Raw genomic sequence first — 23,453 nt, 5'->3', positions numbered from 1 at the left:
AATCAACAGTGACACCTGGTCCATTCATCTAAAGGAATGGGTGAACAGATCAGGTCCCTGCGCATAATTGACTGTGGCTAAAACCCTCTTGATAGCAGAGCAGTTATTGTGTGCCTTTGTGTGATCCAAAATGATCTGCATCATGTTGTGGGACTAACAAGATAAATGCCACAGTTGCTATGGCAAAGACTGCTATTTAGCAGCTTCAGCTGGTTTGCCAGCCACAGCCTTCCTTCAACAGATGGATCCATGGTTACTTCCAGACTAGATTACTGTAGTGCTTTTTGGGGTGGAGGGGGGTGGGGTGCAGCATTTAAAAACAACCCAGAAATTTCAATTGGTGCAAAATGCTGCCGCCAGGTTATCTGGTGCTATAAGAATGAATATGACAACAAAGAGATGGTCCCATCTGCATGGGCTAACCATTTATTTCCAGGCACAATTTAAAGTGCTGGTGCTGACTTTTTGGGGAGATCACTTTAAGAACTGCCTGCTTCTGTATGAACCTGCTGGTCCTCTGCAAACAGCCCTGGAGTTCCTATCCAGTCATGGATTTAGGTGGGGAAGTACAGGAGACACCAAGACGACTTTCCTTCCAGGTGACATTCACTGGGCTCTCTCTTCGTGAGATGCCTTCAAATCCCTTGAGTTGCTTGAATATACACCTCTTTATTTAAGAGATAAACCAAGGCGTCTCGGGTCAAAGAGAAAGGAAAACAGAGGAGGTATACTGTCTCTGAGTACCAGTTGCTGGAAGTAGAGAGTGCTCTTGCACTCAGGTCCTGCTTGCAGATCTGCCACAGGCATCCAGTTGGCCACTGTGACAACAGGATGCTGAACGAGATAGGCTGTTGGCGTAATCTAATGGCAGTCTTCTTATGTTATTCTCTACATGACATTTAACCACTAGAACAGGGGTGGCTTATTGGTAGCACCCCAGATGCTTCCCCAAGCAGCCTAGCCAACAAGAACGATGGGTGCTAAAGTTATCCCCTGTGTGCTGGATTGTTGTTGTTTAGTCGTTTAGTCGTGTCCGACTCTTCGTGACCCCATGGACCAGAGCACGCCAGGCACTCCTGTCTTGCACTGCCTCCCGCAGTTTGGTCAAACTCATGTTCGTAGCTTTGAGAACACTGTCCAACCATCTTGTCCTCTGTCGTCCCCTTCTCCTAGTGCCCTCCATCTTTCCCAACATCAGGGTCTTTTCCAAGGATTCTTCTCTTCTCATGAGGTGGCCAAAGTATTGGAGCCTCAGCTTCACGATCTGTCCTTCCAGTGAGCACTCAGGGCTGATTTCCTTAAGAATGGATAGGTTTGATCTTCTTGCAGTCCATGGGACTCTCAAGAGTCTCCTCCAGCACCATAATTCAAAAGCATCAATTCTTCGGCGATCAGCCTTCTTTATGGTCCAACTCTCACTTCCATACATCACTACTGGGAAAACCATAGCTTTAACTATACGGACTTTTGTCGGCAAGGTGATGTCTCTGCTTTTTAAGATGCTGTCTAGGTTTGTCATTGCTTTTCTCCCAAGAGAAAATATTGGATATTGTGCTGGATAATATTACCCAATTTGGCTTCTGTTGACACTTTACCATGTAAGACACCTATTCCCCCCCCCCAAAGCTTCTCTTTACTTGTGCTCCCTGTCTGAGAAAAGGTGGAACGCCCTCCTACCAGATGTCAAAAAGAAAAACAACTACCAGACTTTTAGAGGACATCTGAAGGCAGCCCTGTTTAGGGAAGAAGAAGAAGAAGAAGAAGAAGAAGAAGAAGAAGAAGAAGAAGAAGAAGAAGAAGAAGAAGAAGAAGAAGAAGAAGGAGGAGGAGGAGGAGGAGGAGGAGGAGGAGGAGGAGGAGGAGGAGGAGGAGGAGGAGGAGAAGAAGAAGAAGAAGAGTTTGGATTTGATATCCCGCTTTATCACTACCCGAAGGAGTCTCAAAGCGGCTAACATTCTCCTTTCCTTTCCCTTCCTCCCCCACAACAAACACTCTGTGAGGTGAGTGGGGCTGAGAGACTTCAGAGAAGTGTGACGAGCCCAAGGTCACCCAGCAGCGCATGTGGAGGAGCGGAGACGCGAACCCGGTTCCCCAGATTACGAGTCTACCGCTCTTAACCACTACACCACACTGGCCGTTTTTAATCTTTAAGATATTAGTGTATTCTAATATTTCTCTTGGAAGCTGCCCAGAGTGGCTGGGGAAACCCAGCCAGATGGGCAGGGTATAAATAATATATCATCATCATCATCATCATCATCATCATCATCATCATCATCATCATTATTGATAGGATTAATCACTGTTGTTTCTTTTTTCTGATAATCCTTGGAGACCATCCTGAGCTCTGCTTTGCCCCTAGCACAATCTTGCATACCATCAGGGGTGGAGGAAGGGGTGTGTGGTAGCTGCGGGCTGTCCCGGGTGTCACCACTGAGGGGGGTGACAAAATGCCAGGCAGCACTCACCACTGTGCCTGCAGCGTGCCCGAGCCACGTGTCTCTCCTGGGAGAGACGTGGTGGCTTGGGCGCACACAAGCTCCACACTGCCCAAACAGTCCGCCCGCTGCCTCTCCCCCAGCTGTAGGGCGGCTGAGTGGGAGGAGGCAGGCAGACTCCAGAGGCCCCATGGTGCACCCCGCCCTTGCCCCCCCTGGACATGCCACCCCAGGCACCCAAGCGACTTCCTCCGCCACTGCACACCATCTTAAACACTGTCTCCCCCCTTTTTTTGCAAACTGCAAACATGGTTTTTCCATCCTGATATTCTTTTCTTTCCCTCCCTCCCACTTTTGTTGTCGTTTTTCTTATGATTCAGCCTAAGGAAAAGTTCTGAAGAATTTGAAAGCTCACTATTTTGTGACCTTTTAGTCAATCTTACTGACGGTACAGCCAAAACAAAATAAAAAAATTCCTTCCAGTAGCACCTTAGAGACCAACTAAGTTTGTCATTGGTATCAGATTCAGGTATAGCCGTATTGCAATCCTTATATTGTTTTTCATATTCTCTTGTTTTTTATAAGGTAGGGCCCCTTTAATAACATCTATTCCATTTTATTCCCTCCCCCTCAACATTTCTCCAGTGAAAATAAGGGTGTCAATAACAACAACAACAACAACAACAACAACAACAACAACAACAACTCATCATTATCATTATCATCATTATCATTATTTTATTATTTATACCCTGCCCATCTGACTGGGTTACCCCAGCCACTCTGGGCGGCTTCCAACATGTATAAAAACATAGTAAACCATTAAACATTAAAAAACCCAACACCTTGCCTATACAGGGCTGCCTTCTAAAGGTCGTATAGTTACTAATCTCATTGGCTTTGGCGTCGCATAACTCCACACCCTCCAACATTTCTCCAGTGAAGATAGGGATGTCCTACCATACCCTCCAACATTTCTCTGATGAAAATAGGGGCTTCTTAAGGGAAAGGGAGACATTCTGGGATCAATTCAGAAACCGGGACCGCTTTTGTAAATCTGGGACTGTCCCTGGAAAATAGGGACTCTTGGAGGGTCTGCCATATTTGTCTAAAACAGCTAATTTTGAATTAGGTCTGGAGCCTTTGCCTACCGTTCCCTCCCCAATGTCTCTTGCTTGGCACAACTTGGTTGACCATTTTAAAATCCAATGCTCTTCTACATCCAACAGTTGCACAGTCTGTTTTCCCTGTACTAGTTAATCCGTTTTCATATCCAAACACCTTAGCTATAATTCTAGTTCCATCTGCTCTTCTCCTTAAATCACAGTGCATTAACTCATGATCGCCTGATCCAAGGCTTTTCCCAACAGCCGCTATCTATTCTGTAACGTTTCCTCAGGGCTTGCCACTACCAAAACCAATTAAACCATTTCCCCCCCCTCGTAGGTCAGCCAACAACTTGGTGAAGAAACTGATTGTCAAAAACACTGGGGAATTAATCGTTGGGTCTGCTGCCTTTAGAAGCACTGATCTTCCCATCTGGGTCAAGGGAAATGCCCGCCAGCATTCATCTGTGTTACAGCACAGCAAAATGGAGCACTAAACTTTTCATCTCAATGCTACTAAATCATTCTTAACTGCTGTAGTTCAACACAGCTGCGTTATGGATCAGGCTGTCAGAAAGCATCTACTTGACATTAATTTCTCAAATTGGGACTGTAGTTCCAGCACTTCTAATCTGCACATTCCTAATAGGCAGAATTTTAATACGTCCTCCTTCAGTGCCAGCATTCACAGAGACAGGGTAATAAATACAGTGGTACCTCGGTTTATGAACACAATTGGTTCCGGAAGTCTGTTCATAAACTGAAGTGTTCATAAACTGAAGCAAACTTTGCCATTGAAAGTAATGGAAAGTGGATTAATCTGTTCCAGACAGTCCACAGAGTACTTAAACTGAAGCGTTCATAAACTGAAGCGAACTTTCCCATTGAAAGTAATGGAAAGTGGATTAATCCGTTCCAGACGGGTCCGCGGAGTACTTAAACTGGAGCGTTCATAAACTGAGGCATGGGTGTAATTGGTTCCGGAACTCTGTTCATAAACTGAAGCGTTCATAAACTGAAGCGAACTTTCCCATTGAGAGTAATGGAAAATGAATTAATCCGTTCCAGATGGGTCTGCGGCGTTCGTAAACCGAAAATTCATAAACCGAGGTGTTCATAAACCGAGGTTCCACTGTACACAGGTTTATCGTGCACACACTGCAAACGCACAGATCTGCAAGTGTTGCTCATTGTCTGAACTGAACAAGATCCCTCACCCAGGCAACTATACTTACGACTCCTATGAATGACTGAAAGTGTTCATAAGTAATTTCCCAAAGCAACCTGGCATAGCAAGGTTCTGTGGGCTGTGGCTAAGAATATAGCCAATTTAATATTGCGGCGCAAGTTCCTCCTTTGGGCATTGCTAATAAGCACCGGCAGCCAACTGTGGATATTACACTTTCTTGTTCAGCTGCTTTTCATTGCATCTAAAGCTGCCCGTTGTCTCTATCCTCACAAGAACATGAGACGAGCCCTGCTGGATCACGCCGAAGAAGAAGAAGAAGAAGAAGAAGAAGAAGAAGAAGAAGAAGAAGAAGAAGAAGAAGAAGAAGAAGAAGAAGAGTTTGGATTTGATATCCCGCTTTATCACTATCTGAAGGAGTCTCAAAGCGGCTAACAATCTCCTTTCCCTTCCTCCCCCACAACAAACACCCTGTGAGGTGGGTGGGGCTGAGAGACCAGAGAAGTGTGACTAGCCCAAGGTCACCCAGCATCTGCATGTGGAGGAGCGGAGACGCGAACCCAGTTCCCCAGATTATGAGTCTACCGCTCTTAACCACTACACCACACTGGCTCCCATCTAGTTCCTACAGTGGCCGATGAGATGCCAGTGGGAAACCAGTGACAGCAGCAGCTCTCTACCCACTTGGGCTCCCCAACAGCTGGTATTCAGAGGCACACCATGTCCAATACTGGAGGTAACACACAGCTATCATGACTAGCATCCACTGGTAACCTTGTCTTCCATGAGTCATCCTAGCCTGAGCTGAAGGTTCCCTCTTGCGTAGCTTATTTATTTGTTAGATTTGTATCTCATTTGTTGATGACAGCACCCCCCAAAAAAATCATAAAATAAAGCTTCATTAAAAACTTAATAAAATAATCCTAGAATTATAAAGTTGGAAGGGACCCTGAGGATCATCTAGTATGCTTTAAAAATCAATACCATAAAACAGGCATCCCCAAACTTCGGCCCTCCAGATGTTTTGGACTACAATCCCCATCTTCCCCGACCACTGGTCCTGTTAGCTAGGGATCATGGGAGTTGTAGGCCAAAACATCTGGAGGGCCGCAGTTTGGGGATGCCTGCCATAAAAGAAATGGACTTGAGAGAGGGCACTGCTCTATGGAGAGCACATTACTTGCAGGCAGAAGGTCACAACTAGAAGCTGATAGAAAATACCCTCTGCCAGTCAGAGTAGCCAATACTGGGCTCCACAGACAAAAAAGCCTGACCTTGATATAAAGCAGAAGTGGAGATGTTTTGACCTCCAGATGTTGGTGGGCTGTGGCTTCCATCGGCCCTAGAAAGCATGGCCAATGGCCAAGGATGAGGGAAGGTGTAGTTCAGCTGCATCTTGAAGGGCACAAGGATTTCCATTTGCACAAAACCAATTTTCCTCCCTCTCATCTCCCCCCACGGTTTCCCCTCATCTGCTCTGGAGGGTTGAGGGAACCTCCAGAACACATCTAGGGGTGCATAGGAGGAGAGGAGAAGGAGGGGAGTCCCATGACACAACCAATAAGTCCTTGCACTAATGGAACTACTTTGTTGGATACTGTCCAACAACATCACATGAAGTGGGTTACATGGAGAAGGAGGAATGCATTTGCATTCAGCGTGCTAAATTCTGCTTCTTGGTGTGAGGTTGAAAAAGTCATCAACAGACAACAACAACAACAACAACAATTTATTATTTATACCCCGCCCATCTAGCTGGGTTTCCCCAGTCACTCTGGGCGGCTTCCAACAGAAAAATGAAATAAAATAATCTATTAAACATTAAAAGCCTCCCTAAACAGGGCTGCCTTCAGATGTCTTCTAAAAATCTGGTAGCTGTTTTTCTCTTGACATCTGATGGGAGGGCGTTCCACAGGGCGGGCGCCACCACCGAGAAGGCCCTCTGCCTGGTTCCCTGCAACTTGACTTCTCACAACGAGGGAACCGCCAGAAGGCCCTCAGTGTCCAGGCAGAATGATGGAGGTGGAGACGCTCCTTCAGGTATACTGGACTGAGGCCATTTAGGGCTTTAAAGGTCAGCACCAACACTTTGAACTGTGCTCGGAAACGTGACACCACAAATGCCTTCCTCATTCTCTGAATGGGTTATGTCCAAGTCTCTATTTCCCCTGTGACTTTAGACTTTATACCATACAAAATTGTATCGTGGGCATGTGTGCATTCAACATCTGGCTAACAGATGTGCCAGCTACATATACTAAATTACTCTCCATGATAAAGAATAAGATTTACTGTCCTGAAAGATCAATATTCATTTTTGAAAGAGAAACACCTACCGTAATTCTTTTTTTAAAAAAAACAACAACAACATATAATTGGCTAAAATGAAAAAAATGTCATGGCTTGCAAAATACTTTTGTTTATATTGAAAGCTATAGCTTGCATAAAGAGTAACTGAGGTTATTCAAACATGTTTGAGAGACAGGAACATACAGTACTACCAAACAACTCAAATGTGTCAATGACAAAGTGTCTTAAATCAAAGAGTATTTTCCATTTTAAGAAAGCTTGACTTTAGCCACCTGTGCAAACATTTTTAATGCATCCATTTGATTTCAGCAAGCTGTTGCTTAGAAAAATACATTAAAAATCTCCCAGAAATTATGGGCCCAGGGGCCAGTCCTTAAAATGCAAACTCCTAAACAAGGTCAAAATGGAAATTATAGCAATTTTTGAGAGCTTGTAGTAGTGGGGAACCATCACTCACCGAACTTCCAGGTGGTCATATTGCTGCTGCTTACCAGGTGGTGGCATTGAGATTGCTGTGGTGCAAATGCACCAGTGAAGCCAATCTGGTACTCCTGCCAATGAGTTTGCACTGTATCGACCTCAGCACTGCCTCATCCCTCTTCCTCTAGTTCCTGGTAAGCAGCAACAATACAGCCAACTGGTAAATAGTGGTGCCCTATCACACCATCCACTGCTGAGAGCCTGAGTGAACTTGATTGAACAATTATGATGGATGGAAGCAGCTTGCCGCTTAAGGGTGATTATGCTATCTCTCCAACCCTGCTCAAAAAGGAAACTTATAAGATGGATATGCCTTCGAATATGTGCTCTAGGCCACTTTCTTACATGATGTGCAATCTACAGATGTGGACTGTTCCAAAAAAGGGGGGCTTGGGCGTCAAATATTTCATCAAGGGAAACCTCAGCAATCTCTGAAATATACCCAAAATTCCCAACTCACTCATCACTATAAGGTAAAGGGACCAGTCGTGACCGACTCTGGGGTTGCGGCACTCATCTCGCTTTATTGGTTGAGGGAGCCAGCTTCCAGGTCATGTGGCCAGCATGACAAAGCCACTTCTGGCAAACCAGAGCAGCACACAGAAACGCTGTTTACCTTCCCGCTGGAGTGGTACCTATTTATCTACTTGCACTTTGACATGCTTTCGAACTGCTAGGTTGGCAGGAGCTGGGACCGAGCAACGGGAGCTCACCCCGTCACGGAGATTCAAACTGCTGACCTTCTGATCGGCAAGCCCTAGGGTCTGTGGTTTAACCCACAGTGCCACCCGCGTCACTATGCTTTGGTGTTAAGTGCATTGGCTTGTGTTATGAGTGCAACCAAACCTATTTCATTTATAATTTTATCATTTATTTTAAAATGCATAGGTACTGCCCTCTCGCAAAATTTCTGGGTGGCAGAAAGCAACATAAAGACACTAAGAAACAATACAGAAGAGTCATTCGTTGACTGGCTACTCAGGAGGTATTTTAAACAACTGCATAGGCCTTACGTTTCCTAGTAAAACACATTTACAGTGTAATCCTATGAATGCTTACTCAGAAATAAACCCTGCCAATCCAAGGTAACTGTGTATAGGGCTACAAATTAAGTCCCTTCATGTTAGCCGCCCTGGGCTGCTTTGGAGGAAGGCATGAGATATACATTTAATTGATCAATAAATAAAGCTACCATTAAGCATACATTTATAGAACAAGTGAGTGGATGAATAAAAGCAAATTTGGTTCTTGTTCAAAACCAGATGATGTTGTGCTTATGCTTATCATTGGTGTTATGTGACTATTATTACCTATTAATTATTGCTGCTTACTATAAAATGTTATGGATGTACTTCCACATTTTAGATACCGACGGTTTTAGACCTTGGAAAGGGATAAGCTGTTCATCTTCTTCCCTTATCTTCAGAAATGTGACTTCTCTAGGAAATCTTACTGTGTGTTTAAACAACAACCAAAAAACAACAACCCGAGTGTTATTAAGCACTGCATTTGGTATGGGGTGTTCAGTTATTTAAATTCAAATTCTTTTTTCCAATTATTACATAGATAACAAACAGCAAAATGAAAATGATCGGTTTTCTTCACTATTTCTGACTGTAACACTTAAAAAGTCAGCAATTAAACTGAAAAAGTGAACTCCTTAACTTTAAAATAATGATTAACATACAATAAAGGTAAAGGTAAAGGGGCCCCTGACCATCAGGTCCAGTCGTGTCCGACTCTGGGGTTGCGGCGCTCATCTCGCTCTATAGGCCAAGGGAGCCGGCGTTTGTCCGCAGACAGCTTCCAGGTCATGTGGCCAGCATGACAAAGCTGCTTCTGGAGAACCAGAGCAGCGCACGGAAACGCCGTTTACCTTCCCGCCGGAGCGGTCCCTATTTATCTACTTGCACTTTGATGTGCTTTCGAACTGCTAGGTTGGCAGGAGCTGGGACCGAACAACGGGAGCTCACCCCGTTGCAGGGATTCGAACCGCCGACCTTCAGATCAGCAAGCCCTAGACTCTGTGGTTTAACCCACAGCGCCACCTAATATACTAAATAAAATGTTTTCTTTGTAGTCCAGGTTGCAATTTATTATGAACTAATCATTTTATATAGATACCTGAATAACATTTACAAATGAAATCTTATTATATCTCTAAATAGGATGCTGGAAAATTGACAATACAATGTAACATAGAGTGATAGACTCATCATTTCTCCCCTCCCCGTCCATTTCTTTAGGTATATTAATCAGCATTATAAAGCACAACCAACATTAACTCCAGTAGCACCTTAGAGACCAACTAAGTTTGTCATTGATATGAGCTTTCTTGTTAGTTGGTCTTTTCATTATGATTATTTATTGCTACATAGGTGTATCTGAAGAAGTGTGCATGCACACGAAAGCTCATACCAATGACAAACTTAGTTGGTCTCTAAGGTGCTACTGGAAGGAATTTTTTTATTTTGTTTCGACTACGGCAGACCAACACGGCTACCTACCTGTAACCACAACATCAGCTCCTAAAACATAGTATTTTCAGGTTTTACACAAGGCAGAGATGGGCATATGTGAAGGGTAGAGAGATGCGACATTTTTGATTAAGCACTACATTTTAAATTTTAAAAGAAAATGAATCAAGTTTTAACGAAATAATTTGTGTGGCATTGTTCTTTTGTCTTTGGCTACTTTATGCAAACCTTCCTTTGGGAGGAATGTATAGCATTGCATGGAACGTCACGGGCTCTGCTAGTGGCCACACAAAGCTCACTAAATATTCAGGAAGTAGAAGAAAGGATGTCTATTTTTGGCAGCAACATTACCTTTAAGATCACCACTGCAGATTAGTCACCTGTCGCTAATGAAAGTAAGCCAGCATGGGGATTCAATCTATCACGGCCTAGAGAACAGGATGACCCACATTATTATTCACTGCAAATATCAACCACCTGATAATCAATGACATTTCATGTTGGAATTGGTAATGAATCAACAGCAGAGGTCACAGAAAGACAGAAGCAACTCTCTCAGCATCTATCATGTGCAATAATAACATCAAGCCAATGGTAAATTTAATAACAAATATACGTGAATCAGAAGTGCATACTCAGGGCCAAATGAAAAGACTGGCATTGTTCATTACTCTTTCTAATACTGAACTCAAGTGGGGAGTGCTGACACAAATGGAGCCAAATCGAGCCACCAAGAAAGAAGAAGAAAAAAATTGGACAAAAGCCTCCAAAAATAAATGCCCAATGAGGACTGAGCCTGCTCATCAGCCATGGTTGGAAAATAACAGTAGAAAACTGAGGAGGAAAAACTGGAGTGCCCTAGTAGTGAAAAATTGCCAGAGGAAAGTCAATGTTCTAAAGTAGTTTTGTAATCTGAACAAATGAGGAGGGCAAAGTGCATTTTGACCTCAAGAGGTACAAGCTAGTCAAGCACTTATGAAAGCTGAAATTTCACATATTCCTGTTAGTATCACGGGAGCAGACAGCCACCCACATGTAATGCAGACTCACATTTCATTGTGCAAATTTTCAGAGTACAAGATTTTGTAAAACAAATAAATTAATTAAATAAATAAAATCTACAGGCTGTCTCGAATATATTTGTATAAAGGGTTTAAAGTAGCATTTTCAACAACATCTTCCACATTCTGGAAGTACCTGCCATCTGCCAAAGCTCTCTTGGGCTCTCTTCTACCCAATCAAACAGGAAAGACAATCAACACAAAGGATTCAAAGGGAGTCTTCACAACACATTAGTGTCACCCTGTTCTTTGATTAAGCAATGGCAATTATGTCAATTACAGCAATTTCACAATGGGAAACATTCCCAAACAGGGAAGCCTGTTGCAAAGTGTAGGTAGTCTTTACCAAAACGGGGGGGAAACAAACCCCCCACAATTTTTCAAAGAGACCACCACAGTACATCAAAGGAACATTAACTCAAGATATAATCTTGTGCTCAATATAGAATCTGTAACACTAAATTGCTTTCTGTGCCATTCTGGAGGCACTGCACAAAAATATAATGTATTCCACATTACTGTAGGTATGCATCATCTTATTCCCCCACCTTTCACAAAACTCCTATTTTCCCAGTATTGTGAGATACATACGTTCTCCCTTAATGCTGGCTTTTCCTGCAGCTTTTTTCAATAACAACACAGATACATTATTACTGACCTATATGCTAGAGGCCAGAAACATTCATAAAAGAGGTTGGGGGGAAAATGTTGGAAGTAGGACTATGCTGGTCCATACAGCATTGATTCTTCCATTCCAATACATCTTAAAGAAGGAAGTGGCACACTTGAAATATTGAGTACAGTACCAAATAATGTCCACTGTCTAACTGGAAAGGAAAATGAATGTGACCTGTTCTTAACTTTTTGCGATTTGCTCAAATAATTCCTCAGCTTAATGCATGCTGAACGTTGCTTTAAATTGTTTGTCATTTCTGCGTCAATAAAAACAGCAACCCAAGAAACCACCAAGTTAAACAAATGCAATTCAACTTAAAACAATTCAGATTGATTACCCAAGAAGACTATGCTAAGGCTCCTGCAACTGATTTTGAGAGCCATCTTGGGTTACGGGGGGTGGGGGGTGGAATCCAACTAGCAACAGTCACACATAACCAACCACTTTTTAAAAAAAACCACAAAACATTGAGTTGGCTTCAGCTTTAGTTTTCTCCAGGCTGAATTATAAGCAAAAACCAAGAAAATGGAGAGAGAGAGAGAGAGAAAAGATAGGCATGATGAAAGCACAAGGAAGAGCTCTTAAGATGGAAAGGAGAGCACTTTGCAGACAATTCGATTAGATATTGTTCCTGGTACGAAGAGATCTGAGAGCCAAACCAGATGTGATGTTTGTTTCATGAGTGCAATTAATGTGTACTTTTTTAAATTAAAAAAAATGTAAATAGCAGTGCTGCAGGGCCTGACCACTGTCAGAGCCTTGGGGTGGAGGAGAGCATAACCTTTCCCTAAACTATAGTGGTCCCAACAGGCTAAGGTAAGAGTTAGGTAACTCTAGACAAGACCATGGACAGCTCCAAGTAGAGCCTAGTCTGACAGCTCATACACAAGCAGGCTCAAATGTCGATTCAGCAGCAAAGAACTCTGGACTGAGTCTTAAACATGGCTGCAGCTTAGTTTTGGGTGCTTGCTCTGCTGGGGGTTGGGGTGGGGCAAAGCCTTTTGTAATTATGTAATTTGTAAGACTGCCTGATAATGGCAAGAGTTGATTCCAATGGTGGTGGATTTGGGGTAGCAGTCCTTTTACTCTGAGGACAGTTGTTGCACAACCTCCTCAGTCTGAGGATCAAGATGGCGACAAGATGAACTCCTCAGGTGCAGAAGCTGGGGGACTGGGTTCCTTTGGGGTCAGTGCTCCTGCTTGGAGGCCATGGCTTCTCCCCCCCCCCCAATATGACATCTTGTTCTGCTGGAGATTGGGAAAGTGGAAGCAATGAATTACCAAACTGTCTTCCAGTCAGGCCAGGCTAATAAGGTACCTGAGCAGCTCCCAGTGAGATCATAGCTGCCAAGTTATCCCTTTTTAAAGGGATTTTCCATTATGCTGAATAGGCTTCCTCGCGAGAAAAGGGAAAACTTGGCAGCTATGAGTGAGATTTGTTGGCTTAGCTATGGAAGATGTTGTCTGAACAAAGGATCAGATTCACCTGGAGGCTTAAGAAACTTGTCAGGGAGTTTCCTTCCAGTGGCTTGTTCTCCCCGAGTTTCCTATACTCCTTAAAGAGGCCACAGTGGATTCTGCAGTCAGATGCTTCAGCAGGAGAAACTACAATGGAGTCTCCTCCAGAGTTTGGGGGTGATGGGAGAGCCATGTGCTCAGGACAGGATGGTATAGAATATAGAGATTTGCTAACGGAAGAAGGAGACCAATTTAAGTTAAAGACATATGAGGAGTTGAAATGTAAATTAGATGATTGGCTCCAATATCACCAGATAAATGAAGTTTTTAAAATGGATAGATTACTTGGTTTTCAAGCAGAGAGGTCAAAGTTGGAAACAGAATTGTTAGAACCTAAGACGAAAATACTTTCCAGGATGTATAAATTGTTGCTTGAGTGGCATACGAAAGATGAACAAACAAAAAATGTTATGATCTTGTGGGCAAAAGATGTTGGTCATAATATCATGATGGAAGAATGGGAAAAACTGTGGAAAGAGAATATTAAGTTTACTGCGTGTAGCCTATTAAGAGAAAACATAATGAAAATGATGTATAGATGGTATCTTACACCAGTAAAATTAGCAAAGATATACCATAATCATGACAATAAATGTTGGAGATGTAAGAAAGAAGAAGGCTCATTTTACCACATGTGGTGGACATGCCCACTAGTAAGTGACTTCTGGAATAAGATTTATAATGAACTTAAGAAAGTGTTGAAAAACACATTTGTCAAGAAACCAGAAGCATTCTAGTGGGCATTGTCGGGAAGGAGATTCCAAAGAAAAATGTATCTTTTTTTCTGTATGCCACAACGGCGGCTAGACTTCTGATTGCTAAGAACTGGAAACTACAAACATTACCAACGATTGATGATTGGCAGATGAAGATGATGGAATTCATGGAGCTGGCGAAGATGACCGGAAGAATCCGCAACCAGGGGATGGATGGAAGCGATGGAGGAAGAATGGAAAGATATTAAACTGTTTTTAAAAAATATGCTAAAGTAATTTTTTAGATCAGAAATTAAGTTGTAAATAAACTGTGAAATTTGTGAACATGATATTTGAGAGGAAGAAAATGAGTTTTTATAAGGTCAATACTTTGATATAGAATTTGCTAAATAGAAATGTATTTAAGAACCACTGGGAGGGGAACCCGAGGAGGTCCCAAATATACATTGTGAAGCGACATAAGATATTGTGCTTAGTACGTTTTTCTTTTTCTTTTGTTTTTGTTTTCTTTTTTCTGTTTCTGCTTTTATTGTTCTGTATTGTTGTATTTTTTGGAAAATTATATATATATATATATATATATATATATATATATATATATATATATGGACAGGATTGTATAGAATGGGGTGCTGAGGGCTCTCCCTTCAAGTGGGGTGGCCTGTTAATCCTATGCAAGGCAACACTTGGTCCTAGATGTGCAGGAAACATGACATGTGGGAAACCCAGCCAGATGGGTGGGATGATGATGATGATGATGATGATGATGTTTCCTTCCTAAGGCAAATAACAACTTGAAGTGATTTTCATTAGAACCATGGCAAGGAAAGAAAGACAGGGTTAAACTCTGTCTCCCCAATGAGTATTGTGCAGGCTCCTCTAAATCTGCAATTCACATAAGGGGAGGGGGAAAGTGTCTTAATTTCATCCATGCATTTAACTGCATGTTTCCTTTTGCCCTCAGGATGCAGCGAAGCATGCTAGGGTAAAGGACCACTGGCTACTACTCTCCCTTTGAAAATGTTAAAACCAGCAGTTCTTGGGATCAGTTTTGCCAGCACTAATCAGTTCATAGGGAAGAGTCCTAATGAACACAAATCCTTGTTCATTGCTTTGGGACTTTTCTGCGGGCTCCAATATAGATTTGTATGCCACTCCCGCTGCCTGGTATGATAGCTCCATTCCCCCCCCCCCTCTTTGGCTTTCCTGCTTTCCTTTATACTGTACACATATAGTTATGAAGGAACAAAATCTCTGGAAAGGTTTTATGGGGGGGGGGGACAATTGAGGAGACAGCAATCAAGTTTCTACAGAGCTGGGTGACAGTCAGCCCTTCCTCCTTGTAGATATATATATACTATAATTGAACCGTTTGCTTTGTTCACTGTGCTGTGACAATGAAGAAGACTGATGTATGACAACATTAATTTAATGCTGCAACAACTATAATGTCGTGCTCTCGCTGGGTACAAATCCTGTGCCAAACAATATGTTTTACATGGCATTAGGAAACTTCGATGCAGTAGGCAGGGCAACTCCCATCCCCCTGACTGATCTTACTCACTGTGATGAAGCATTTGGGGGGAAAAACAATAATCCACTATGAAGCTGCTGAAGGCAGGAAATGCTCCACTTTGATTTTACACTTATTTATCCAATGGAAACTTATTCATAATACTCAGGAATTGTTATTTTTAAGTCACGGGCTGCCTTTGCCCTACAAGCACAGCTCCAGTTTCCTTTCCAGAAGGGGTAATTAATTAAATTAAAACTGACTTCAATTGAATAGGGTTGCTGGTAATTCTCCCCCCTCACGCACCCTCAGCCTCAATATGTTATTTACAGTCATGGGACCAGTTGGGCTTCCTGCTTCCTTACAGCTTCCTGCCGTAAGAATATAGGAGGAAATCCATTGATTCCATCCCTCCCACAGAATGCCTTTTGATCCAGTAAATGTGTCTGCTAATCCAGTTCCCTCTTTCCACTGCAGTCTCCTCTGCCACCTTCCGCACTGTTCGGGAGCATCCATCAATCCAATGGAGCAGATTTTCTGGGTGTGCAGAGAGAAGGGCGATCAGAGAAAACCAGATCCTTTCCTCTTCCATCCTGCCTCCATGTTTCCCAAGAAGGATAGTAGCATATGATTGCTCCATAGAAGCTTTGAGAAACATCATGAAAGATAAGCTATGCTAACGTCTCCCCTGATCTAGTTCCTCACATTATTAGCATGTTTGCCCCACACCCCCAAATGCCTTTTATTAGTAGTAGTACCATGGGATGTATCTAATGTGCTCATATTTCTCCCTGCAAAGCAAGAGGCAAGCAGCACAGTTAATTAATACAGTGGTACCTCTGGATACGTACCTAATCCATTCCGGGGTGCCGTTCTCACCCCAAAAAGTACGTATCTGGAGCAGCGCTTCCACACATGTGTAAAGCGCCGGTAAAGTGCTTCTGCGCATGCGCAAAGCGCACAGAACGCTTCCGCGCATGCGTGCGCGGCAGAACCCGGAAGTAAACACTTCCAGATCCACCGCATACTTAACCTGAAAATACACAGACTGAAGCGGGCGCAACCAGAGGTATGACTGTAAACTAAATTAACGACTTAATCAATACATATTATGATTTGCGCAATCATGCCACTTAGCATAGGGTGGAGTCATGGGAGAATGACAGTCATGTCACTCCCACATCATGAAGAAACTGAACCCCATACTGCACTATATAGTTCCATACATAACCTTCACCTCCAAGCAAGGCAAGAATAATGTTCTAGTATTGTTTTCACAGATAAAAAAGACAGCAGCTTTAAATTAATCCTCAATGTGATATTTTATATTGAAAAGAGAAATACATTTTAGAGTAGAGGTGGAGAACCTGTGACCCTCCAAACAGAGGCTCATTTAGGGGAGCGCAACTGGTTCGGTCTCATTGGTCATGGAGCCTCGGGCAGGGACACCACCGAAATTTGAGACCCCAAGTTCCACCACTGCTCCAGATACGGATGGACTTCAACTCCCATCAGCTCCAGTTAGCATAAGCATCATCATAATTTATTACTTGTACCTTGCTCGTCTGACTGAGTTACCCCAGCCACTCTGGGGCAAGTAGTAAAGATAATGGGAGTTGCATTCTGGCAATATGTGTAACAACACAAGTTCCCGACCCCTGTTTTAGAGGCTAGCCAACTTTGTGGAAGACAGGATTCAATCAATTGAGATACTATCGCAGGCAGAGGTGGAGGGATTCAGTAGTAGCCATAAAACAGGTAACATATGAGGGTTTTGACTGAGATTCAAGCAATCTGTTCAGCAATAATAATAATAAGAAAACTTGATAAAAAAAAAACACCAGCTGCTAATTTATAGTTCCTGTAGGAGACAGGTAGCTGGAGGCAAAGGATATACAAGCAAATGTCAAAAGAGGCAGAGCTAAATCTGGCAAATAGACCATAACCTTTGCTTGGCTCCTGGTTATTGTGGACGATATTAGTGAAAGAGCCCATCACAAATTAAATGACATGTAAGGTCAGATGCAATAGTTCAAGAGCAATGCTAGCTTTCCCTTGGGCAAATGCTTGAGTAAGAAAAACATTCATTACTTTAATTACCAGTACCTTTAAAGCAGGTTCTTGGAACTATGTGTGATTTAGAAGCCACTTGGACCATGCCAGAGGATGAAGTGAATTGTGTGAATTTCAGCAATAAATCTGGAGTATCTCTCTCTCTCTCTCTCTCTCTCTCTCTCTCTCTCTCTCTCTCTCTCTCTCTCTCTCTCTCTCTCTCTCACACACACACACACACACACACACACACAAAACAACAACATTGTTTTACTCTTACACCTCCTGTTCTCCTTCTCCTGCAAAATCTATCTATTATCCTTACTGGTATATTTAAAAGTAGACTGGAAAGAGGAGAGGTAAAGGACACAAGTGTGGGAGGGTGGAAGAAGAAATGAGGATTGTCTGTGTGACATTGAATGTCACACAAACAGATTCTTCTTCCTCTCTCCCTTCTCAGCTTCCTGCACCGACACAATCTGCTCCAGAGGGTCTCAGTTCTTAATATAAGATTTGAGGGGGGGGCCAGGGGGTGGAAAGGTAGGGAAATCCCATTGCTTGATCCCACTGACAGATGGACACTAATAGATGTCAATAGTTATAAAGCCAAAAACCTGTGTTAATAACAAAAACTTTTAAAAAAGAACTTCGTTCATTTATCTCTCCATTCCCATCTGATAATCTTTTAAAAACTCCCCTTATAATTCCATAAATCACAATGAAAAGAATTCATTTCATTCTCAATTGCTTTTTGAATTTGAAAAGGCAAGTCTTTTTTTAAAAAACAAAACCCACCAGGTAAGTATGGAACAGAGACACTAACAACAAGAAGAGGATCAATATGCCTTGTTTAGTAAGATATCCATTATTTCAAAGGGCATTTCAGGATTACCTTGGACATGATTGCCATTCTGTAGAAATTAATTACTTCCCTTAGGGGCTACAGCTTCTAAGAACTCCACATAACTAATATCAACAGCTTTGCAATGCCTCTTATTTTGAGAAAGGTTGATCAAACAAGCGTAAGCTAATTATCCTTTCACTGTAACAAATAGTGGTCATCTAACAACATCTCTCTAATCATGATTTATAGTCATTTACACCAATTGAGGTTATGGCCTCTTCAGTTTAGAGGAAATTATGTCAAATAAGGTATTTTTTATAAAAAAACAACAACAACCTCAACCTCAGGAAAAACTCCTGGGAGAGATATTTGCATACATAAGAGTTTTGCAAGATCAGAAATCTTCTCATGTGAAGCAGACAACACACCCTGGCAATGAACAGCAAAGAACCTCCATCATGTTTTGTTACAAAAAGAGAACACTGGGAAAATGATCCACCCGGAAACACCTAAGGTTGAAAATACTGATCTGTTCCCCTTCATTTTCCATAATAGAGTGAAATATGGATTCTTAGTTAAGATGATTTCCTACAAAATGCCAATATCAAAGTGGTGCATCATGTGGAGATATTATTTGAGTGGACAATGACAATAAAATCATTGTTCTCAAAGAATACTTCCCCCCCGGTGCCGTCTTCATGAGTATGATGGGGTAATGTCAATGCATGGCTGCAAGCATGGTTATATAATAATAATAATAATAATAATAATAATAATAATCCCACCCATCTGGCTGGGTTTCCCCAGCCACTCTGGGTGGCTTCCAACAGAAAAATAAAATAAAACAATCTATTAAACATTAAAAGCCTCCCTAAACAGGGCTGCCTCAGATGTCTTCTAAAAATCTGGTAGCTGTTTTTCTCTTTGACATCCGATGGGAGGGCGTTCCACAGGGCAGGCGCCACTACCAAGAAGGCCCTCTGCCTGGTTCCCTGCAACTTGGCTTCTCGCAGCGAGGGAACTGCCAGAAGGCCCTCGGTACTGGACCTCATACATATTTCTTACTTAGAACCGCTAGAGTAATTCATGCATTAAAATAGTATGACAACATGAAGAAAGCTCCTGAATTATGGAACAATTATCAGCAAAATTCCAAGTATGTTGGTACTTGGCCAATAAATTATTATTATTATTATTATTATTATTATTATTATTATTATTATTATTTTCAGATGGGGGAACTTTTAGACATCATGTTGGCTGATTCAGCACCTTTAATATCCACAAGTCACACCAGGCCTATGCTGATTCCTACCAGCAAGGGGCAAAATTTAAATGATGGGTAGCTCAAATTTGTATCCAGTTTTTCTGCTTCTTTTGGTCCCATTTAGCGCCAACTGAGCATATAGCAGTGCTGGAAGCTGCTCTTTGAACATAACCTAAGACAGATATGTGAAATGTGAACCGCTTTACACTCTTGGTGGAAATTAACGTCTCTCCATTCCAAGTAGCAGCTCAACTAAATTGAAAAATCAAAATCACCTCAAAAACCAGACAAATCAAACCAAGCCACCTACCTCTTCCAGAGCAAGGCAAATGTGAGCTCCCTTGACATTTTCTAGCGCTCTCTTCTGCCGACATGAGACAAGAAAGTGGATGCTCACATTTCTTCCCTGCCCATCCTTGTTTACAATCGCATCTTCCACAGTTACACTGCCCATGACCTTAAGAGCAAAAGGAAAAAAATACATCATTTCAGTTTAGGGCAGCCATGTGCCCAACTTTAGTTGAAAGGAGTAGTAGAGGTAAAGAAAAATAGGAGGGAGACTAGAGACCCTAAACTTGCCCATCAGTGGTTAGCACCTAGAAGTTCATCAGACTGAGTAGGAATACTGTTTCTGGTTGTGTATCCAAATAATAATAATAATATTTTTATTCTATACTACACTGAGATGTTTAAATGTTTCTTTGGTTGTCCTTGAAGCTTCTTGCCACACTTCTCATCCTCTCCTGCCACACCAGTGTGGAACACCACACCCTTTGAGAACTACTGATCTCAGCTCACCTTGCTGAATCTAATTTGGCAGGTCTGACTCCAGCCACTGCCTGGATGGGAGACAGCCTGGGAACCCTATGTAACACTGCTTTGACTTCCATGAGGAACATTAAGAACAGCCCTCCTGGACCAAGACAAAGGCTCATCTAGTCCAGCATTCTGTTCTCACAGTGGTCAACCAGATGGCTATGAGAAAGCCTGCCTCCCACCTGTAATTCCAAGCAATTGGTGCACAAAGGTATGCTGCCTCGGGCAGTGGAGGTCTAATATTACCATTGTTGCTAGTGGGCACTGGTAGTCTTATATCCTCCATGTATTTGTCTAATCTGCTTTTACAACCATCCAAGTTGGTGACCATCATTATCTCTTATGGAAGCAAATTCTGTAGTTTAATTATGTGCTGCATGCAAGAAGATGGGATACAGAATGTACTTACTACAACAACAAATAGCTCCCTGCCTCGCTCCACTGAATATATATAAACTGTGTAGTTCTACTTCAGAGGGAATCAAGCCACATAAAGACAACCATGCATGAAATCGCAAGGTGGCATCACAGCAAAGCTTGTCCATAAAAGAAGTGTTTCAGTTTCTCAACTCCTGCGGTACCCTGGCCTGTGAGGGTGGGTGGAGTACTCTTTCCTGCTGGATAATTTTTTAGGAGATAGTCATCCTGTTGTGCGCTAACTGATAAAGCTGTTTTAAAGAAGCTACTCAGCGAGATGAAGGGCTCTGAATTGAAATTCTAGAGAAATGGGAATCTCTAGAGAATGCTGCCTTCTCTGTAAGGTAAAGTAGTAGCAGCAAGCTACTCCTTGCTCTTGGTGAATGAAGTCTTTAAAAGAACCACAAGTATTTCAGTTTAGTTACAGGGAGGTACTTATCTGCAAATTGGCTTTTTACGATCCCCAAATGCTTCATCTAGACATATGGGGTTTACTTATCTGCAGTCTCATCCCATCAATTAAATAGATGAAATACATTTCTCAAAGGGGTAAGCTTTGTGAAAAGATTGCATTTGGGGTTGTTTTATCGTGACGTCTACACAACCAGCACTGCAGGCTGATTCGGTGGGAGTGAGGATGCAAGCCTGGGACAGAAGCATCAGCACATTTCTTATGTGGTCAAGGGGAGAGGAACCACCCACATGGGTGATTTGTATATGTGGCAGAAGGAAAAAAGATACAATATTCATACAGAACATTTTGAAAGTGTGAATGCAGAGGATGCACTATATATTTTGGAAACCTCTTAAGCTCTCATAATGATAGTTTCCAAGATTATGAAGCAGCATTTTGTCTTTGTTTGGATACAACTGGATCCAATACAGCCATATTGAATTCTTCACATTTGTTTCAAATATTGCTCTTACCTGAACAGAAATCATCTGAATATCTGTCATAGACTCCCTTGCAATTCCGTTCATCACACTCACAGGTGTCTCCATGAATATCTCCCCAGTCGCCAGTTGGGTCAACATCATGACATGTGCATTCACCGCAAATGCAGGTGCCTAAGGCGAAAAGAGATTAGCTGAACAACAAAAGCAATAGCTTAGAACAAAGACTGTTAAGATAAATTAAAGGAACAGAAGGTTTTGATGGTCTATAGCTGTTGAACATTTAGCTGCATTTTTCAAAGCTACCTTGTAGCATGGTCAACTCATTTTGAAAGTCTGCCTTCTTCAATGTGTTAAGAGACCAGCAGATGAGAACTTGCTCGTCACCATGTGGCACCATGGGAAATAGTGGCTAGAAAGCAATGCCTCAGTTGTTACAGGGTTGTGAGCGTGTAAATGTGCTTGTATGTGTCTAGACTTTTCAGGTATTTTGGCTTCTGTTGGGAGGTGACAGGTACCACCTCCTTCCTGCTTCCCTAGGATCTTTCATTATAGGGCCAGTCTCAAATGGATGAATGTCAGGTAACTCATTTATTTTGACCAATTGATTATGTGTATGTCATGCCGTTCAAATTACATAGAGATATGGAGAAAGTGGGACCTGCTACAGAAAGTTGAAGTATAGAGTGCCCTTGTTCAGGATTCCAGATACTCCATTCCACCACCACCCCCAAAGATTTTCTCCCCCCCCCCCCCACTACCAGTGAATCAGCATTCCATTCCCAGTGAGCATGCTGGATCCCTACCTGGCTGTTTAACAATTTCCCCCACCTAAGGGTTTTCCCCTACTAAAGATTTGTTTTTGCTATTTCCGAAAGCCCTGGTGTTCCCCCAACTCTGTTGATACCTCTCTCCTCCAAGTGAATGGTGCTGCACCTCATCCCCGCTCACCCCAACCATCTGAAGAAATCTTCCAGGTGCTAGCATAGGCGCTACCATAAAAAATGCAACCTGTGGAACATTCTGTGTATGTGATGAAGTGATTTAGGTCAAAAGAATCTGAAATGCACCAGGCTGGGGAAAGTTAATACAAAGGAAGCTTTTTGCTCTTGCAATAATTATCCGAAGATCAGATTTCACAGACTACCTACCAGAAATAAGTTACTTGATGAACATTGCAAAAAAAAAAACAACGTTGTGATTTAAATCTATATTTCTTACTGACATCGTTTGCTACCACATGAGTAAAACATCTAATCTGACAGATAACATTTATTGCTTCATTGTTTCCGGGGCTGCAATGGCTTTTATTAATTTATATATTTTTTAAAAAATCTCACTGTTAAATTAAAATGAAATGAGCTTCTATTATTTCTATATTTCAACCAGACTTTCAATTGCTCTGTAATTAAAATGAGAGAGTTTTCTAAATGCTCTCAGGATAATTAGATGCTCCTAATTTGGCAGAGCTTTGTCAGTGGAGATGTACTAAAGAGATGGATTTTGAGATCTGCACTTTTGCTTTACTGTAATAGCTCTGGACCACAGCCAGAGGAACAACAGTTGATCTTTTAAATATTTGCTGAGTGAAAGCAGGCATCATTGTTATTGAACACAGACACATTCATGAAACACTGCTCATCCTAAACAGTACTGAAATTATTGTTTCATTGCTGAAAACT

General features: G+C 42.2%; 1 protein-coding gene across 1 annotated transcript in view; it reads right to left on the bottom strand.

Annotated features, from left to right (window-relative positions):
* Nucleotides 1–23,453, bottom strand: part of ITGBL1 (integrin subunit beta like 1) — a 109,730-nt gene that overhangs the window by 33,026 nt on the left and 53,251 nt on the right. The window contains exons 6-7 of the mRNA XM_035114702.2: nt 21,805–21,945; nt 19,955–20,101 (exon numbers count right to left, since the gene is read on the bottom strand). Coding sequence (XP_034970593.2) covers nt 19,955–20,101; nt 21,805–21,945 — 288 coding nt within the window. The remainder of the gene's footprint in view (nt 1–19,954; nt 20,102–21,804; nt 21,946–23,453) is intronic.

The sequence above is a fragment of the Zootoca vivipara genome, chromosome 4, assembly GCF_963506605.1.
Source record: "Zootoca vivipara chromosome 4, rZooViv1.1, whole genome shotgun sequence".
Classification (NCBI taxonomy): Eukaryota; Metazoa; Chordata; class Lepidosauria; order Squamata; family Lacertidae; genus Zootoca; species Zootoca vivipara.
Note: the sequence above shows the minus strand (reverse complement) of the source record. Positions and strands in the feature narration are given on the sequence as shown.